We start from the raw sequence: 13,054 nt of genomic DNA, 5'->3' as shown, positions 1-13,054 counted from the left end.
GGGATGATAAGTAGATTTGGCCGGCTCCGTTCCGGTCCACGCAGAGATATGCTGATCATGATTTACCGCACGTACGTTCGACCGATCCTTGAATTTGGTTGTGTACTATACTCTGGTGGAGCAGCGTACAACTTAGAGCGAGAAGCTCTTCGCAATTGTCTCGGTGTGCCAAAATTTACAGCTAACAACGTTTTGTATCAAGAAGCTCGGATACCCACTCTAGCTTGCAGATTCCATATTTTAACAGTCGAAACTTATTTAAAAATTTATGAATCCACTTTAAGAAGGCAGCAGTTCGTATTTTTGGCTGAACCCAGTGTTTTTTTTTTTTTTTTCAATGAGTATTGGTCCAGTATATATAAGCTCAAGTTCTGTTTTTTCAAACCCTACTAGATGCCTTAAATATTAATATATTAGAAATCATTCCATCAGATAAGCCCATCGGCAATGTGCAAATAGAACTCGATGACATCTTTCCAATGAATACTAAACATTTGTCCTCTAAGTATGTGATTGGCTTATTAGAAGAACACCTGTCTCAATTAGGAATTAATGCTGTAATTGCAACAGATGCATCTATGAGTGAGGAGAAAGCAAATGTGGGTATTTTTCTCAGTCATTATCCTGGTCATATTCATTACGCCTCCCAGATTATACACCCATATTTGAAGCGGAATTAACGGCTATTTTTTTAGCTCGACGAAAACTGCCAGCAACTCATTCGACAGCTGTGATAGTGACATACGGATAACGAATCAGTCGACTGAATCGTTATCTGTATGTTCGTCCCTCTCATCGTCGTCTGAATCAGCTGTACTCAATACATTTAAATCATTAATCCCTGCAACATTCGGCTAGTGAGATTGATATGGGTGCGAGGTCATCGGGGTATTTTTATAAATGAGATGGCTGACTCACATGCGCGAGCATCCCTTGATGGTCCGATTTTGTCAGTCATGTCTCTAACAGCTTATGTTACACCGGCGAGGCTCAGGAAATTTTGTCTTCTTGAGGATTCATTAAAGATTGCAATACCGAATCCAGAATTTTCGCATTTGCACTTCGCGTGGAATAATAAATGGTGTCCAACGCGTAAATTGGAAGTCTCCATAACTAAATTAACATGCCGTATACCACCACTTAATTTCTACTTAAACAAGTCTGGTCTGGTGCCATCCCCTTTATGCTCCAACTGTAATGAACATGAAAATATCGATCATTTCCTACTTGGATGTCGCCGTTTCAAAAATTAAAGGAAAAAGTGTTTTGAAATTTTAGAAAGGCAGTTTCTTAGCATTGTTGTAGACGAGGACACAAAGGAAGAGACACTAGACACATGGGCGCTACTCACAACAATAAAGTTTATTCCTTGATCGCTTCGAACAAAATTGCCTTCACTTACACGTCACAAAACCATGTGACCTTCGTGAGATACAGGAAGCAGACAAAACCGGACGAATGAACAAAAACCCTGCAGCGGAATCACACAATAGATAAATGTTTACGGTTTGCGCAGGAAACTAATTTCTTTCTCAGACAGCGTTAGCGAAGTCTTGCTGATACAAGAGCTACCGTAATAGTCAATCTGCTCACTTTCTACTATCAATCGGGTGACTTCGCACTTGCTATTTCTAACAATGACAGTTTTGTCAAACAATGGCACACACGCGCATTCTTGGCAATGTATTGCCAGAAAACCATCTGCGGGCGTCTTATTGCATTTATAGTGGTGCTCTCGAAGACGATCGTTCACGCACCTTTCTGTTTGTCCGATATAAAAGCGCTGGCAGGATAACGGAATGCGATAGACAACACCTGATTTGCACTCAACAAACTTTCTCTTGTGGTTCTTACCGCACTTGTCTTTAGTCTTCGTTGCATTAGTTTTTTTTACACAAACTTAAGAGTTTCTCAGGCGCTGTGAAAACAACCTGAACATTGTCCCGAGCCGCTATTTTCTTTAAGTTGTGCGATACCTGGTGGATATACGGAATTACAGCTACATTGCGTTTGTCAACAGCAGGACTTACGTTGGTGCTACTTACGGCACGACTAGCTTTTAGGTGTCGCAGTACACCTTCAGCTACCGATACTAACAAATCAGTGGGATACCCGGATGTCAAAAGTCGCGACACTTGCTCATTGAAGCTGCTTTGCATCAGATGGCAACATGACTTATCGAGTGCATTATTAAAACATAACTTGGTGATACCACGCTTTATCAGTTTGGAATGGCAGGAATGAAATGGTAAAAGCGCCTTATTCGCCCTGGGTGCGTAACACCAACAGGTGCGCTGATCTTTGAACAAAAAGGATACATCTAGGAACCTTAGGGTTCCGTCAACAGGCGTTTCGATAGTCAAAACAAGGGGTTGAAAACATTTACGCATAATCGATACGATGTCATCGCATTCATATTGGAAAAGCTCCACAGGGCAGTCAACGAACACAATAAAATCATCTATATATCTGAAGATTTTCAAGCAGGTTCTACGTGACGCTAAGCGTAGGGTCAAGGCACGATCAAACTTTGCTAAAAACAGGTCACTTAAAACAGGAGCCAGACAGGAGCCAATGCAAACTCCTTTCTTTTGTAAATGAGGATGACTATTCCATTCAATGAAGGTTGATGAGAGGTAAAATTGAAGCATTTCTAAAAAACCACTGATAGCGACACCAGCTTCACAGGAAAATTTTACTGGCCCATACTCATCAATGCATTCTTCGACGCATCGTAACAAGTCATCATGCGGTAAGGAATAATATAAATCTGCCACATCTACGGAAAAGGCATTGAGGGACACGTTTTCATGAGCCTTTACGAAATCTAACACTTGGTTAGAATTTCTTACGAGAAATGGATCATCGATTTTCAACCGCCTGAGCATGCCATTTAAATAGGACGCGACTTGGTTTTGCCACGTGCCTCTCTCCGAAATAATTACTCTGAAAGGAATACCTTCTTTGTGTGTTTTGGCACTAAAGAATACGTTTAAAGAATTGCTGGCACATTTTACAATACTTTTCCGCAAATTCTCAAGACCGAGGTTCTTACAAAGTTCTAGTGCGCGGGCTTTTACCTTAGGCAAGGACACGGCCCTTTTCTCATTAAAAACAGTTGATACAGCTTTTCCAGCCTTTTCTAAATAAGCATCGCGTGAGAATAGGGCAAAACCGCCCTCCTTGTCTGCGGGAATAACGCAAAAAGAATTATCATTGAGATATGACAAAACACGCTTCACTGGAATGCCGTCAGAGCGGGGCTTACTTCGAAGCAGGACGTCCACTCCCTCAGAGTTCAGCCTTGGTGCCTCGTCTTCGGGAACCCGCTTTGAAACCCGGCGCACAACACTCAGAAGCTCCGCATTTGTCCTTCTGGAGTCCACTGCAAACTTGGGGCCGAGTTCAAGGACACGCCGAACGCTGTCTGGAATCGAAAGGCCTTCGGGAACGTGAACACTGTTGCTGGCTTTTTGGTGAGACTTAGCGGTAAGATTCCGCAACTGTCGCAATTGGACACTCCAAAGGTGCTCCGTGACTTGGTCCGCAAGGTGCCGGAACTGCCTAACCTGTGCGTAGGCAACGTCAGGTTCGAACGCATGGCACAACTGCACACTCAGTTGAGTTCGCAGCAAACGAGCCTGTCGGTGCCACTCAGAACGTAGAATCTTCATAATTCTACGGCCATGGCCCGTAGATGGGATAAAACCCCCAAAAAGGGCTAAGACGTCTTGAGGAATAACGCCGTTTCGAATGCAGAAACTAAGAGCACGAGCTCTGCACATGGCGGTAGCGAGATAGGCAACTGTTCGACAAGGATCTTGGAAAACATGAAGAAAGATGCCCGTTGAACGAGAAATATAGTCTACGAGCGTAGCGATGTGGGCTTGTTGGTGCATAATGGAAAGGCAGTTTCTTAGCGTTGTTGTAGACGAGGACACAAAGGAAGAGACACTAGACACATGGGCGCTACTCACAACAATAAAGTTTATTCCTTGATCGCTTCGAACAAAATTGCCTTCACTTACACGTCACAAAACCATGTGACCTTCGTGAGATACAGGAAGCAGACAAAACCGGACGAATGAACAAAAACCCTGCAGCGGAATCACACAATAGATAAATGTTTACGGTTTGCGCAGGAAACTAATTTCTTTCTCAGACAGCGTTAGCGAAGTCTTGCTGATACAAGAGCTACCGTAATAGTCAATCTGCTCACTTTCTACTATCAATCGGGTGACTTCGCACTTGCTATTTCTAACAATGACAGTTTGACAATATGAATGCGATGACATCGTATCGATTATGCGTAAATGTTTTCAACCCCTTGTTTTGACTATCGAAACGCCTGTTGACGGAACCCTAAGGTTCCTAGATGTATCCTTTTTGTTCAAAGATCAGCGCACCTGTTGGTGTTACGCACCCAGGGCGAATAAGGCGCTTTTACCATTTCATTCCTGCCATTCCAAACTGATAAAGCGTGGTATCACCAAGTTATGTTTTAATAATGCACTCGATAAGTCATGTTGCCATCTGATGCAAAGCAGCTTCAATGAGCAAGTGTCGCGACTTTTGACATCCGGGTATCCCACTGATTTGTTAGTATCGGTAGCTGAAGGTGTACTGCGACACCTAAAAGCTAGTCGTGCCGTAAGTAGCACCAACTTAAGTCCTGCTGTTGACAAACGCAATGTAGCTGTAATTCCATATATCCACCAGGTATCGCACAACTTAAAGAAAATAGCGGCTCGGGACAATGTTCAGGTTGTTTTCACAGCGCCTGAGAAACTCTTAAGTTTGTGTAAAAAAACTAATCCAACGAAGACTAAAGACAAGTGCGGTAAGAACCACAAGAGAAAGTTTGTTGAGTGCAAATAAGGTGTTGTCTATCGCATTCCGTTATCCTGCCAGCGCTTTTATATCGGACAAACAGGAAGGTGCGTGAACGATCGTCTTCGAGAGCACCACTATAAATGCAATAAGACGCCCGCAGATGGTTTTCTGGCAATACATTGCCAAGAATGCGCGTGTGTGCCATTGTTTGACAAAACTGTCATTGTTAGAAATAGCAAGTGCGAAGTCACCCGATTGATAGTAGAAAGTGAGCAGATTGACTATTACGGTAGCTCTTGTATCAGCAAGACTTCGCTAACGCTGTCTGAGAAAGAAATTAGTTTCCTGCGCAAACCGTAAACATTTATCTATTGTGTGATTCCGCTGCAGGGTTTTTGTTCATTCGTCCGGTTTTGTCTGCTTCCTGTATCTCACGAAGGTCACATGGTTTTGTGACGTGTAAGTGAAGGCAATTTTGTTCGAAGCGATCAAGGAATAAACTTTATTGTTGTGAGTAGCGCCCATGTGTCTAGTGTCTCTTCCTTTGTGTCCTCGTCTACAACAACGCTAAGAAACTGCCTTTCCATTATGCACCAACAAGCCCACATCGCTACGCTTGAAATTTTATTTTAAAAATTAGGCATCCCACTTAGTACTCCGAATATTCTGTCCCTTGGGGCTGCTTCATTGGAATTTAGCGACAGGAAGGTCTGCAGGGCCCTCTGCAAATTCTTGGGAGATACAAGGAGATTACCTTGCTAAGTCATTGATCACCTCTCTTCCCAAACCAAGCTTAAATTCAACATTTCATTATTAAACAACATTAATTTAACCTCCGTAAGAATAATGTATTATGAATAATTTTAAAATGATTAGAAAATTTCTATCAATCTTTCCCTTTTTTCTTTTTAAATTTTACTGCGTATCAAAAATTTTCCTATTTTATTTTTAAAAAATAAATCACATTTCCTTTTACTCTGCATAGGCCTTAATTTTTCATAATATACCGCTGGCTTCTTGGCCAATCCCCCGTAGTGCGTAAAAGCCAGTACAGAGGTACAAGCAAGCAAGCAAGAAATGCTTTTGAACACGCTGTCTCGCTGTTGCAAATTGTGCTTGTCCTTTGTTCGCATTGCACCGCGACACTGGTGGAGGTGCTGGACCGAAACCCTGCCTGATGCTCCACACTCTCACTGGGAGCCGTTTATCCAGCCCGGACGCATCTATCGCAACTCCCGTGCATCGCTTCAGTCGTCGGCTGCGAGGCCTCGCTCCAGAGCTCACCCCATCGCAGGAACCCGCCCCAAGGCGCCGCTTACTGCTACCAATGGCCAGCGCCAGCCCGCAACAGGTACTCCAACGCTCCAAGGCAGCGGTTCTCGCAACCCATCTCAGGTAACGCTTTTTCAACCACTGGTGCCTGATTGGTTTGGAAGTGGCGCACATGAAGACGTTGAAGACTGGCTTGAGCACTATGAACGTGTTGCCACGATTAACCAGTGGTCTGCTGAGCAGAAGCTCTCCCGCGCCTATTTCTACCTTGACGAGAGCACTCGTGGAGCGACTTTCAACAGCAGATGATTGACACCTTTGCCAATGTCGACCGACAGGAGCGTGCCAAGCAACTACTAGAGTAACAGGTTCAAAAACCCAATGAAACAGTCGCGATGTTCGCCGAGGACATGGCCCGTCTCTTTCGTAGAGCCGACCCGCACGTGACTGATGATAAGAAGTTGCGCTACCTCATGCGCGGCGTGAAAGAGCAGTTGTTCGCCGGACTTCTGCACAACCCGCCAAGCACCGTAGTGGACTTTATCAAGGAAGTTACGACTATCGAGCGGGCGCCTCACCAACGATGCCGACAGTCGAACGCTTGTCCGGCAGCGCCCAAATTCATGCCGCCGTCATGACGTTTGACAACCATGACTCCTTGCGTGACTTGATAAGAGATATTGTTCGGGAGGAACTGCAGAAGTTACGGACGCCGATAGTAGAAACACCCATGGCGTCTGTCGTTGAAGTCGTCCGCGACGAAATCCGCCAAGCATTCTCGGCGGCTGACACTGCTCACGAGCAGCGTCCCATGAGTTACGCCGCCGCCCTTCGACGCCCACCACCCGTCCCACTGTTGTACCGCCAGACGTCTGCAGCCATTACTTGTTCACCGCCGCACACAGAGGCGCCCTGCCGTCCAGCCGTCTGCTGGCATGCCATATGGCCTTCGTTCCAAGAGGAGTCGTTGCGAAGTCCACAGCTTCACAAGACAGATGCCTGGTGCACTGTAGATAGGCAATGACAACTACGTATCGCGCCACAACGACGCTGGTTCTCAAGAACCTCCATTGTCTCGGCCCCATCTTGATGATTGCCGTACCGACAATGACGAGAGCATGCCTGATTACCAGCCGGGTTTGGGACATCGACCACGGTCTCAGTCTCCTGCCAACTCGCCTTCATCGCACCGCCGCACTTTTTCTGACCTCGAAGGAAGGAGGTCACCCAGCCCACGCCGGGGAAACTGAAGGCGGCGACCTCCGGGGGTAAGGTTGCAGGCCGTCAAGACGACGAAAAAAAGCCCCCATTACTGAACGTAGCGTGTATTAGCGTGGCACGTAAAAGAAAGGGACAGGACACAGACGTAGAGATAGGTAGGCGCTAACCTAGCACCTACCTATCTCTACGTCTGTGTCCTGTCCCTTTCTTTTATGTGCCGCGCTAATACACGCTACGTTCATGGATGACCAACTCGCCCGATCAGCAACCCTTCTGAACCCCCATTACTGTCACCACAGGACGCCGTAAAGCCGACAAAACGTAACACCAACGAAACTGTCACCGCAGACCTTACCGTTTTTGTGGACGGACCGTTTTTGCGTGGACTACAGGAAGCTGAATCAGGTGACCAAGAATGATGTGTACTCACTTCCATGTATCGATGACTCCCTTGACAGACTTCAACACGCTCACTACTTTTCTTCAATAGACTTGAGGAGCGGATACTGGCAAATTGAGGTAGACCCGAGAGACCGGGAGAAAACCGCTTTTGTGACGCCAGATGGCTTATACGAATTTAAAGTCCCGCCGTTCGGTTTGTGCTCAGCACCCGCTACTTTTCAAAGGCTCATGGATACCGTACTTTCGGGGTTGAAGTGGAAAACCTGTTTAGTTTATCTTGACGATGTCGTAGTGTTTCCGGCAACTTTTGACGAGCGCCTCAAAAGGATGAAAGTTGTCTTACGAGCCATACGGTTTGCGGGCCTCACGTTGAAGCCAGAGAAATGTGACTTCTGTTTTGAAGAACTGCAGTTTCTTGGTCATGTTGTCAGCCACGCAGGTGTCCGGCCCGATCCTGAAAAAATTGCCGCCGTTGCAGTTCCCGGTACCGTCCAATAAGAAGGCTGTCAGACGCCTTCTGGGCCTTTGTGCCTATTATCGATGGTTCATCGCGGACTTCGCACGCATCGCGTCACCTTTAACTCGCCTGACGAGAGGCGACGTTGCCTTCGAGTGGAACGATGAACACAAAGCTGCGTTTAATGATCTGTGCCAACGTCTTCAAACACCCCCAGTGCTAGCCCACTTCGACGAGGAAGCCTCCACAATGCTTCACATTTGACGCTAGCAATGTAGGTCTGGGAGCTGTGCTAGTGCAGCGGCAGGAGGACACAGAAAGAGTGATTGCCTATGCAAGCAGAACGCTGACACGCGCAGAGGCTAATTATTCCACAACAGAGAAAGAATGCCTCGCCCTGGTATGGGCAGTTATGAAATTCCGCCCATATTTGTATGGCCGCCCCTTCAAAGTTATTTGCGACTATCATTCACTTTGTTGGTTGACTGATCCTAAAGATCCCACCGGCCGATTAGCGCGTTGGAGTCTGAGGCTGCAAGAGTTTGATATGACGGTCATACACAAGTCAGGGAAGCGACACATGGACGCCGACTGCCTGTCCCGATCACCAATACAGTCATCGTCTCTACCTGATGAGGATGAAACTCCATTCCTTGGTGTCCTCGGCACTTCCATTATCGTCCAACAACAACGTGACAACCCCGAGTTACTTGGTTTAATTAATTACTTAGACGGACGGTCTCAGAGTGCACCAAGAGTTTTTACAAGAATACTGTCGTCGTTTTGTCTACGAAACAGCGTCCTTTATAAAAGAAACTTTTCATCGATCGGATCTCCCTATTTGCTCGTCATTCCTGCAACCCTTCGTACTGAAGTGCTTTAAGCATGCCACAACGAGGTGACTTCAGGCCACTCAGGCTACACGCACACGTTGGCAAGAGTTCGGCAAGGATACTACTGGCCAAGACTCCCGACATCCGTGAGGCACCACATTCGTACTTGCCTCGACTGCCAGTGACGCAAGTCGCCTCTGACGAAACCAGCCGGTCTGCTGCAACCTGTTCAAGTCCCACGAACGCCGTTTGACCAGATCGGAATGGATATTTTGGGTCCACTTCCTACTTCTACTGCAGAGAACCGCTGGGTTATCGTCGCAACGGAGTATCTGACCCGGTACACCGAACCAAAGGCTATCCAAAGAAGCACAGCAGCGGAGGTCGCGAGATTTTTCATCGAAAATGTTGTACTGCGACATGGTGCACCAAGTGTCGTGATAACCGCATTCACGGCAGCCCTTTTAGATGATGTCTTGATGCTAAGTGGAACGACTCATCGTAAGACCACCGCCTACCACCCGCAAACAAACGGGCTAACAGAGCGCCTAAACAAGACGATCGAAGACATGCTTTCGATGTACGTGGATGTCGAACGCAAAAATTGGGATGAAATCTTGCCCTATATCACATTCGCATACAATACAGCTAAACAAGAAACGACTCGATGACACCGTTCAGCCTCGTTCACGGAGGGGAGGTACGGACGATGTCAGATGCGATGTTACTACTTGAATCGGACGACACTGACACAGGCGCCAATATGTTTACTCAGCGCGCAGAAGCAGCTAGGCAGCTCGCACGCTTGCGGATCCACCAGCAACAAGACTACAACGCAGGCCGCTATAATGCCCACCGCAGAACAGTAACCTACGAAACCGGCGACAGAGTGTGGGTTTGGACGCCCATACGAAAACGTGGACTCTCCGAGAAACTTTTAAGACGATACTTGGGACCATATCGAGTATTGCGACAGCTGAGCGATGTCACCTACGAGGTCGTCCCTGACAGTCCCTATTGCACGACGCGTCGCCAGCACCGGCCTGAACTTGTGCATGTAGTACGCTTGAAGCCGTATGCCAGCGACTGAATGTGCGTTCTCATAAAACGGTGGTCCTCGTTTAGCATCGGGGCGATGCTCTTTTAAGGAGAGGCAAGTGACACGTCTGTATAGATAAAAGAGAATGACGATGGGGAGGATTTAGAGAGTCTGGCTAGTGGGGCAGTAGGCTTCAAGAAGAAAGACGAAGAAGACGTTTAGCTGTACAGCTGCTTTTGAACACGCTGTCCCGCTGTTGCAAGTTGTTCTTGTCCTTTGTTCGTGTTGCACAGCGGCAACATGAATGGGGGTTTGAAACAGGGCCGTAACTAAGGAGAAGTTGAGGGGGTTCTGACACCCCCCGAAATTTTTTCGTGCTTTAACTTTTCGAGTGACACTAAAATACTTCCACACCTTCACAGCGACCACCAGTTGCCAAAGCTAGCCGTTCTACACACAAACACCCTCCGAAAGAAATTCCTGGGTACGGTCCTGGTTTAAAATATGCATCACTTCTATTTGTGAAGAAATATGCTTCCTAAAAGGCCCTTGTATCTTTTAAATGCGAAGCATTTCTTAGCGAACCTCTGGCACTTTGAGCGTTTCTATCTACGTATCTATCTATCTATCTATCTATCTAGCCGCCTACGTCTGGGGGCTCTCATGATCGCCTCCTTAACTTAGTGCCGACCAAAATTTGCATGGGAGGGTAACATGATTTCACGAATACGACTGTCGGGTCATGACATGAATAAAGTGAAAATCCTGTTGCGTACGTCGTCAAACCCTTCCCTCCAGACACGTGTGGCACATACCCGCTTACCACGGGCAGTGGTGCATGGGTATGCGCCACAGGTGATTGACAGTTTATATCTACCCAGGAACGGCGAGAACAGACATTAAATGCGAGAGCTTTAATAAAAACCGACATCGCCAGCGTGGACCCAACGAATGGAAAGAATGAAAATTAGGATCCCAGCAGGAATTGAACCCAAGCATTCTGCGTGGCAATCAGGTACTCTACCACAGAGCCACGCCAGGTCTATAAACTGGTTTGGAAAACGGCCTCTGCAGGCGTAATGTCGGTGCAACGTCAGTTGTGGTTGTGGTGCTTGCTATCTGATTTTACAAGAAATCAATAAACACTATACATGATACTCATACGATGCGTATACTCCTACGATACAGACGTCATATCAGATTAATCACGTCTGTGGTTTAACGTCATATCAGATGGAACCACGTCTGTGGTTTCAATGTTAGCTCCGCTTTTATAGCAGTCTAATAAACATTCCATTTGCATCCCTATGATTCAGCGAGCTATATTCATGCATTGCTCGACTCTGGAGGAATACAGTAACGAAAGTTACGTATGATATTCACATCATCGCACCGTAAAGTGCACTTAGTCCGCCAGAACGACGCAGTGTCCTCTTAATTTCTTACGAGGCTGGGCGATGGCCTCATGCTGACCGAGGATGATGTCAGATTGATTGACAGCCGCTTTGTAGACTAGGCTACGTAGGCCACATACGCCCAGGTAGTCTACGAATACGACAAGCGCCATCCACTGATGTTGGTCTACACAGCACTATCCAGGCCTACCAGCCTCGACGGCCCATACCTCGCCAACGCGAAGGGTGGCTTCAGATTCCAACATGTCGCCGGCTCTATCTATAGACAATTTGTCGACGATTTGACCGAGGCATCTACGATTTCAAACGGCTGTACTATACCTCATGCTGCACTACACAATGACCCTCGTCGCCGCGATCACGACCTCATCCGATAACAAGTCATGACCAGCTGCTGGTGCTCACTGATCACGGGGATGATGACCTTGTTCAAGAACTGCCACGAACTTCTTCCACACAAGCACACGGGTTCGTGAAACGTGCGTGCGTTCTCTATCACAAGGGACAAGTATAAGCACTACATACCAGCTTAGGGCTTCTGGTGTCGGTATAATACCCCCGTTGCCGTTGCCAGCGTTACCCAACTGTAAACAACTGGTTATATAACACATATCGGCTCTACAACATATATGTGTGCGTATAAAATTTATGCAAATCTTTAGCGTCATTTTGTAACGTTTCGCTCAGTAAAAAAAATGACACCACAGTCACCTTCCCACCGCATGCTTCGCATCACATCGACTCCCACGGTACGTGGGATCTGCCGAATTTTTTTAATAGATAACAATATTAATAAGACCTAACAGACAATAATGCCAAGGAAAGTATAGGGGGTGTTATTTATAGCAATTAGGATATAAATGTGAAGAAAGTAAAGTGGACGAAAAGATAACTTGCAGCCGGCAGGGACCGAACCTGCGACCTTCGAATAACCCGTCTGATGCTCTACCACTGAGCTACGGCGGCGGTCATGCTCCCGTCCACTTTCTGGGGTATATATATGTGTATTTAAACCTAGGAGTATTAGTCTGCGCCAATCGCAGCCATGGCGGCGAGTGTGGAACACTCTTTTTTTCTGCCTTGTTGGCGTCACGTAGCACGTTATCTTTTTACGAGCTGGCAGCTGACCAATAATCCCTCGTATAATACCTGAAGGCATCAAGTCTGCCAGAACGAGACCCTCGCTATGAATGAAGGAAAGAAGAAGACTTTTAAAGGCTCGTTTTTCTTTGTTAGACACAATATTAATGAGATTGTTGTGGGTGATGCACGCCTCGTTGAAGGAAGCCAGCCGGTCTAACAGCATGCCTTTATTGCATACCAAAGTAACCGGACAGCAGCCTGGCTGCTGGTGGACAACTAAAGGTTAGATTACTGAGTGGCTCGCACCTAGGCCGTCGCAGCGGCTCATGAACGCTTCGGGTGGCGAGGGAGATAAGTGATACGCACAGCGCGCGCGAATTAGTACGTGGCGTTATCACACTGTGTCACTGATATACCACATCCTCCGCACTTAATCACACATTGCTAGCATATGCACGCACTCAGAACCTGTAATGATCAGCCTGTCGTCGTAGTCTCT

General features: G+C 46.8%; 1 protein-coding gene across 1 annotated transcript in view; it reads left to right on the top strand.

The window, feature by feature from the left end:
• LOC119384799 (uncharacterized) overlaps positions 1–3,665 on the top strand; it is a 41,146-nt gene extending 37,481 nt beyond the window's left edge. Inside the window, exon 2 of the mRNA XM_037652495.1 lies at positions 3,528–3,665. Coding sequence (XP_037508423.1) covers positions 3,528–3,665 — 138 coding nt within the window. The remainder of the gene's footprint in view (positions 1–3,527) is intronic.
• Positions 3,666–13,054: the final 9,389 nt, after the last annotated feature.

The sequence above is a fragment of the Rhipicephalus sanguineus genome, chromosome 3 (genome assembly GCF_013339695.2).
Source record: "Rhipicephalus sanguineus isolate Rsan-2018 chromosome 3, BIME_Rsan_1.4, whole genome shotgun sequence".
NCBI lineage: Eukaryota > Metazoa > Arthropoda > Arachnida > Ixodida > Ixodidae > Rhipicephalus > Rhipicephalus sanguineus.
Note: the sequence above shows the minus strand (reverse complement) of the source record. Positions and strands in the feature narration are given on the sequence as shown.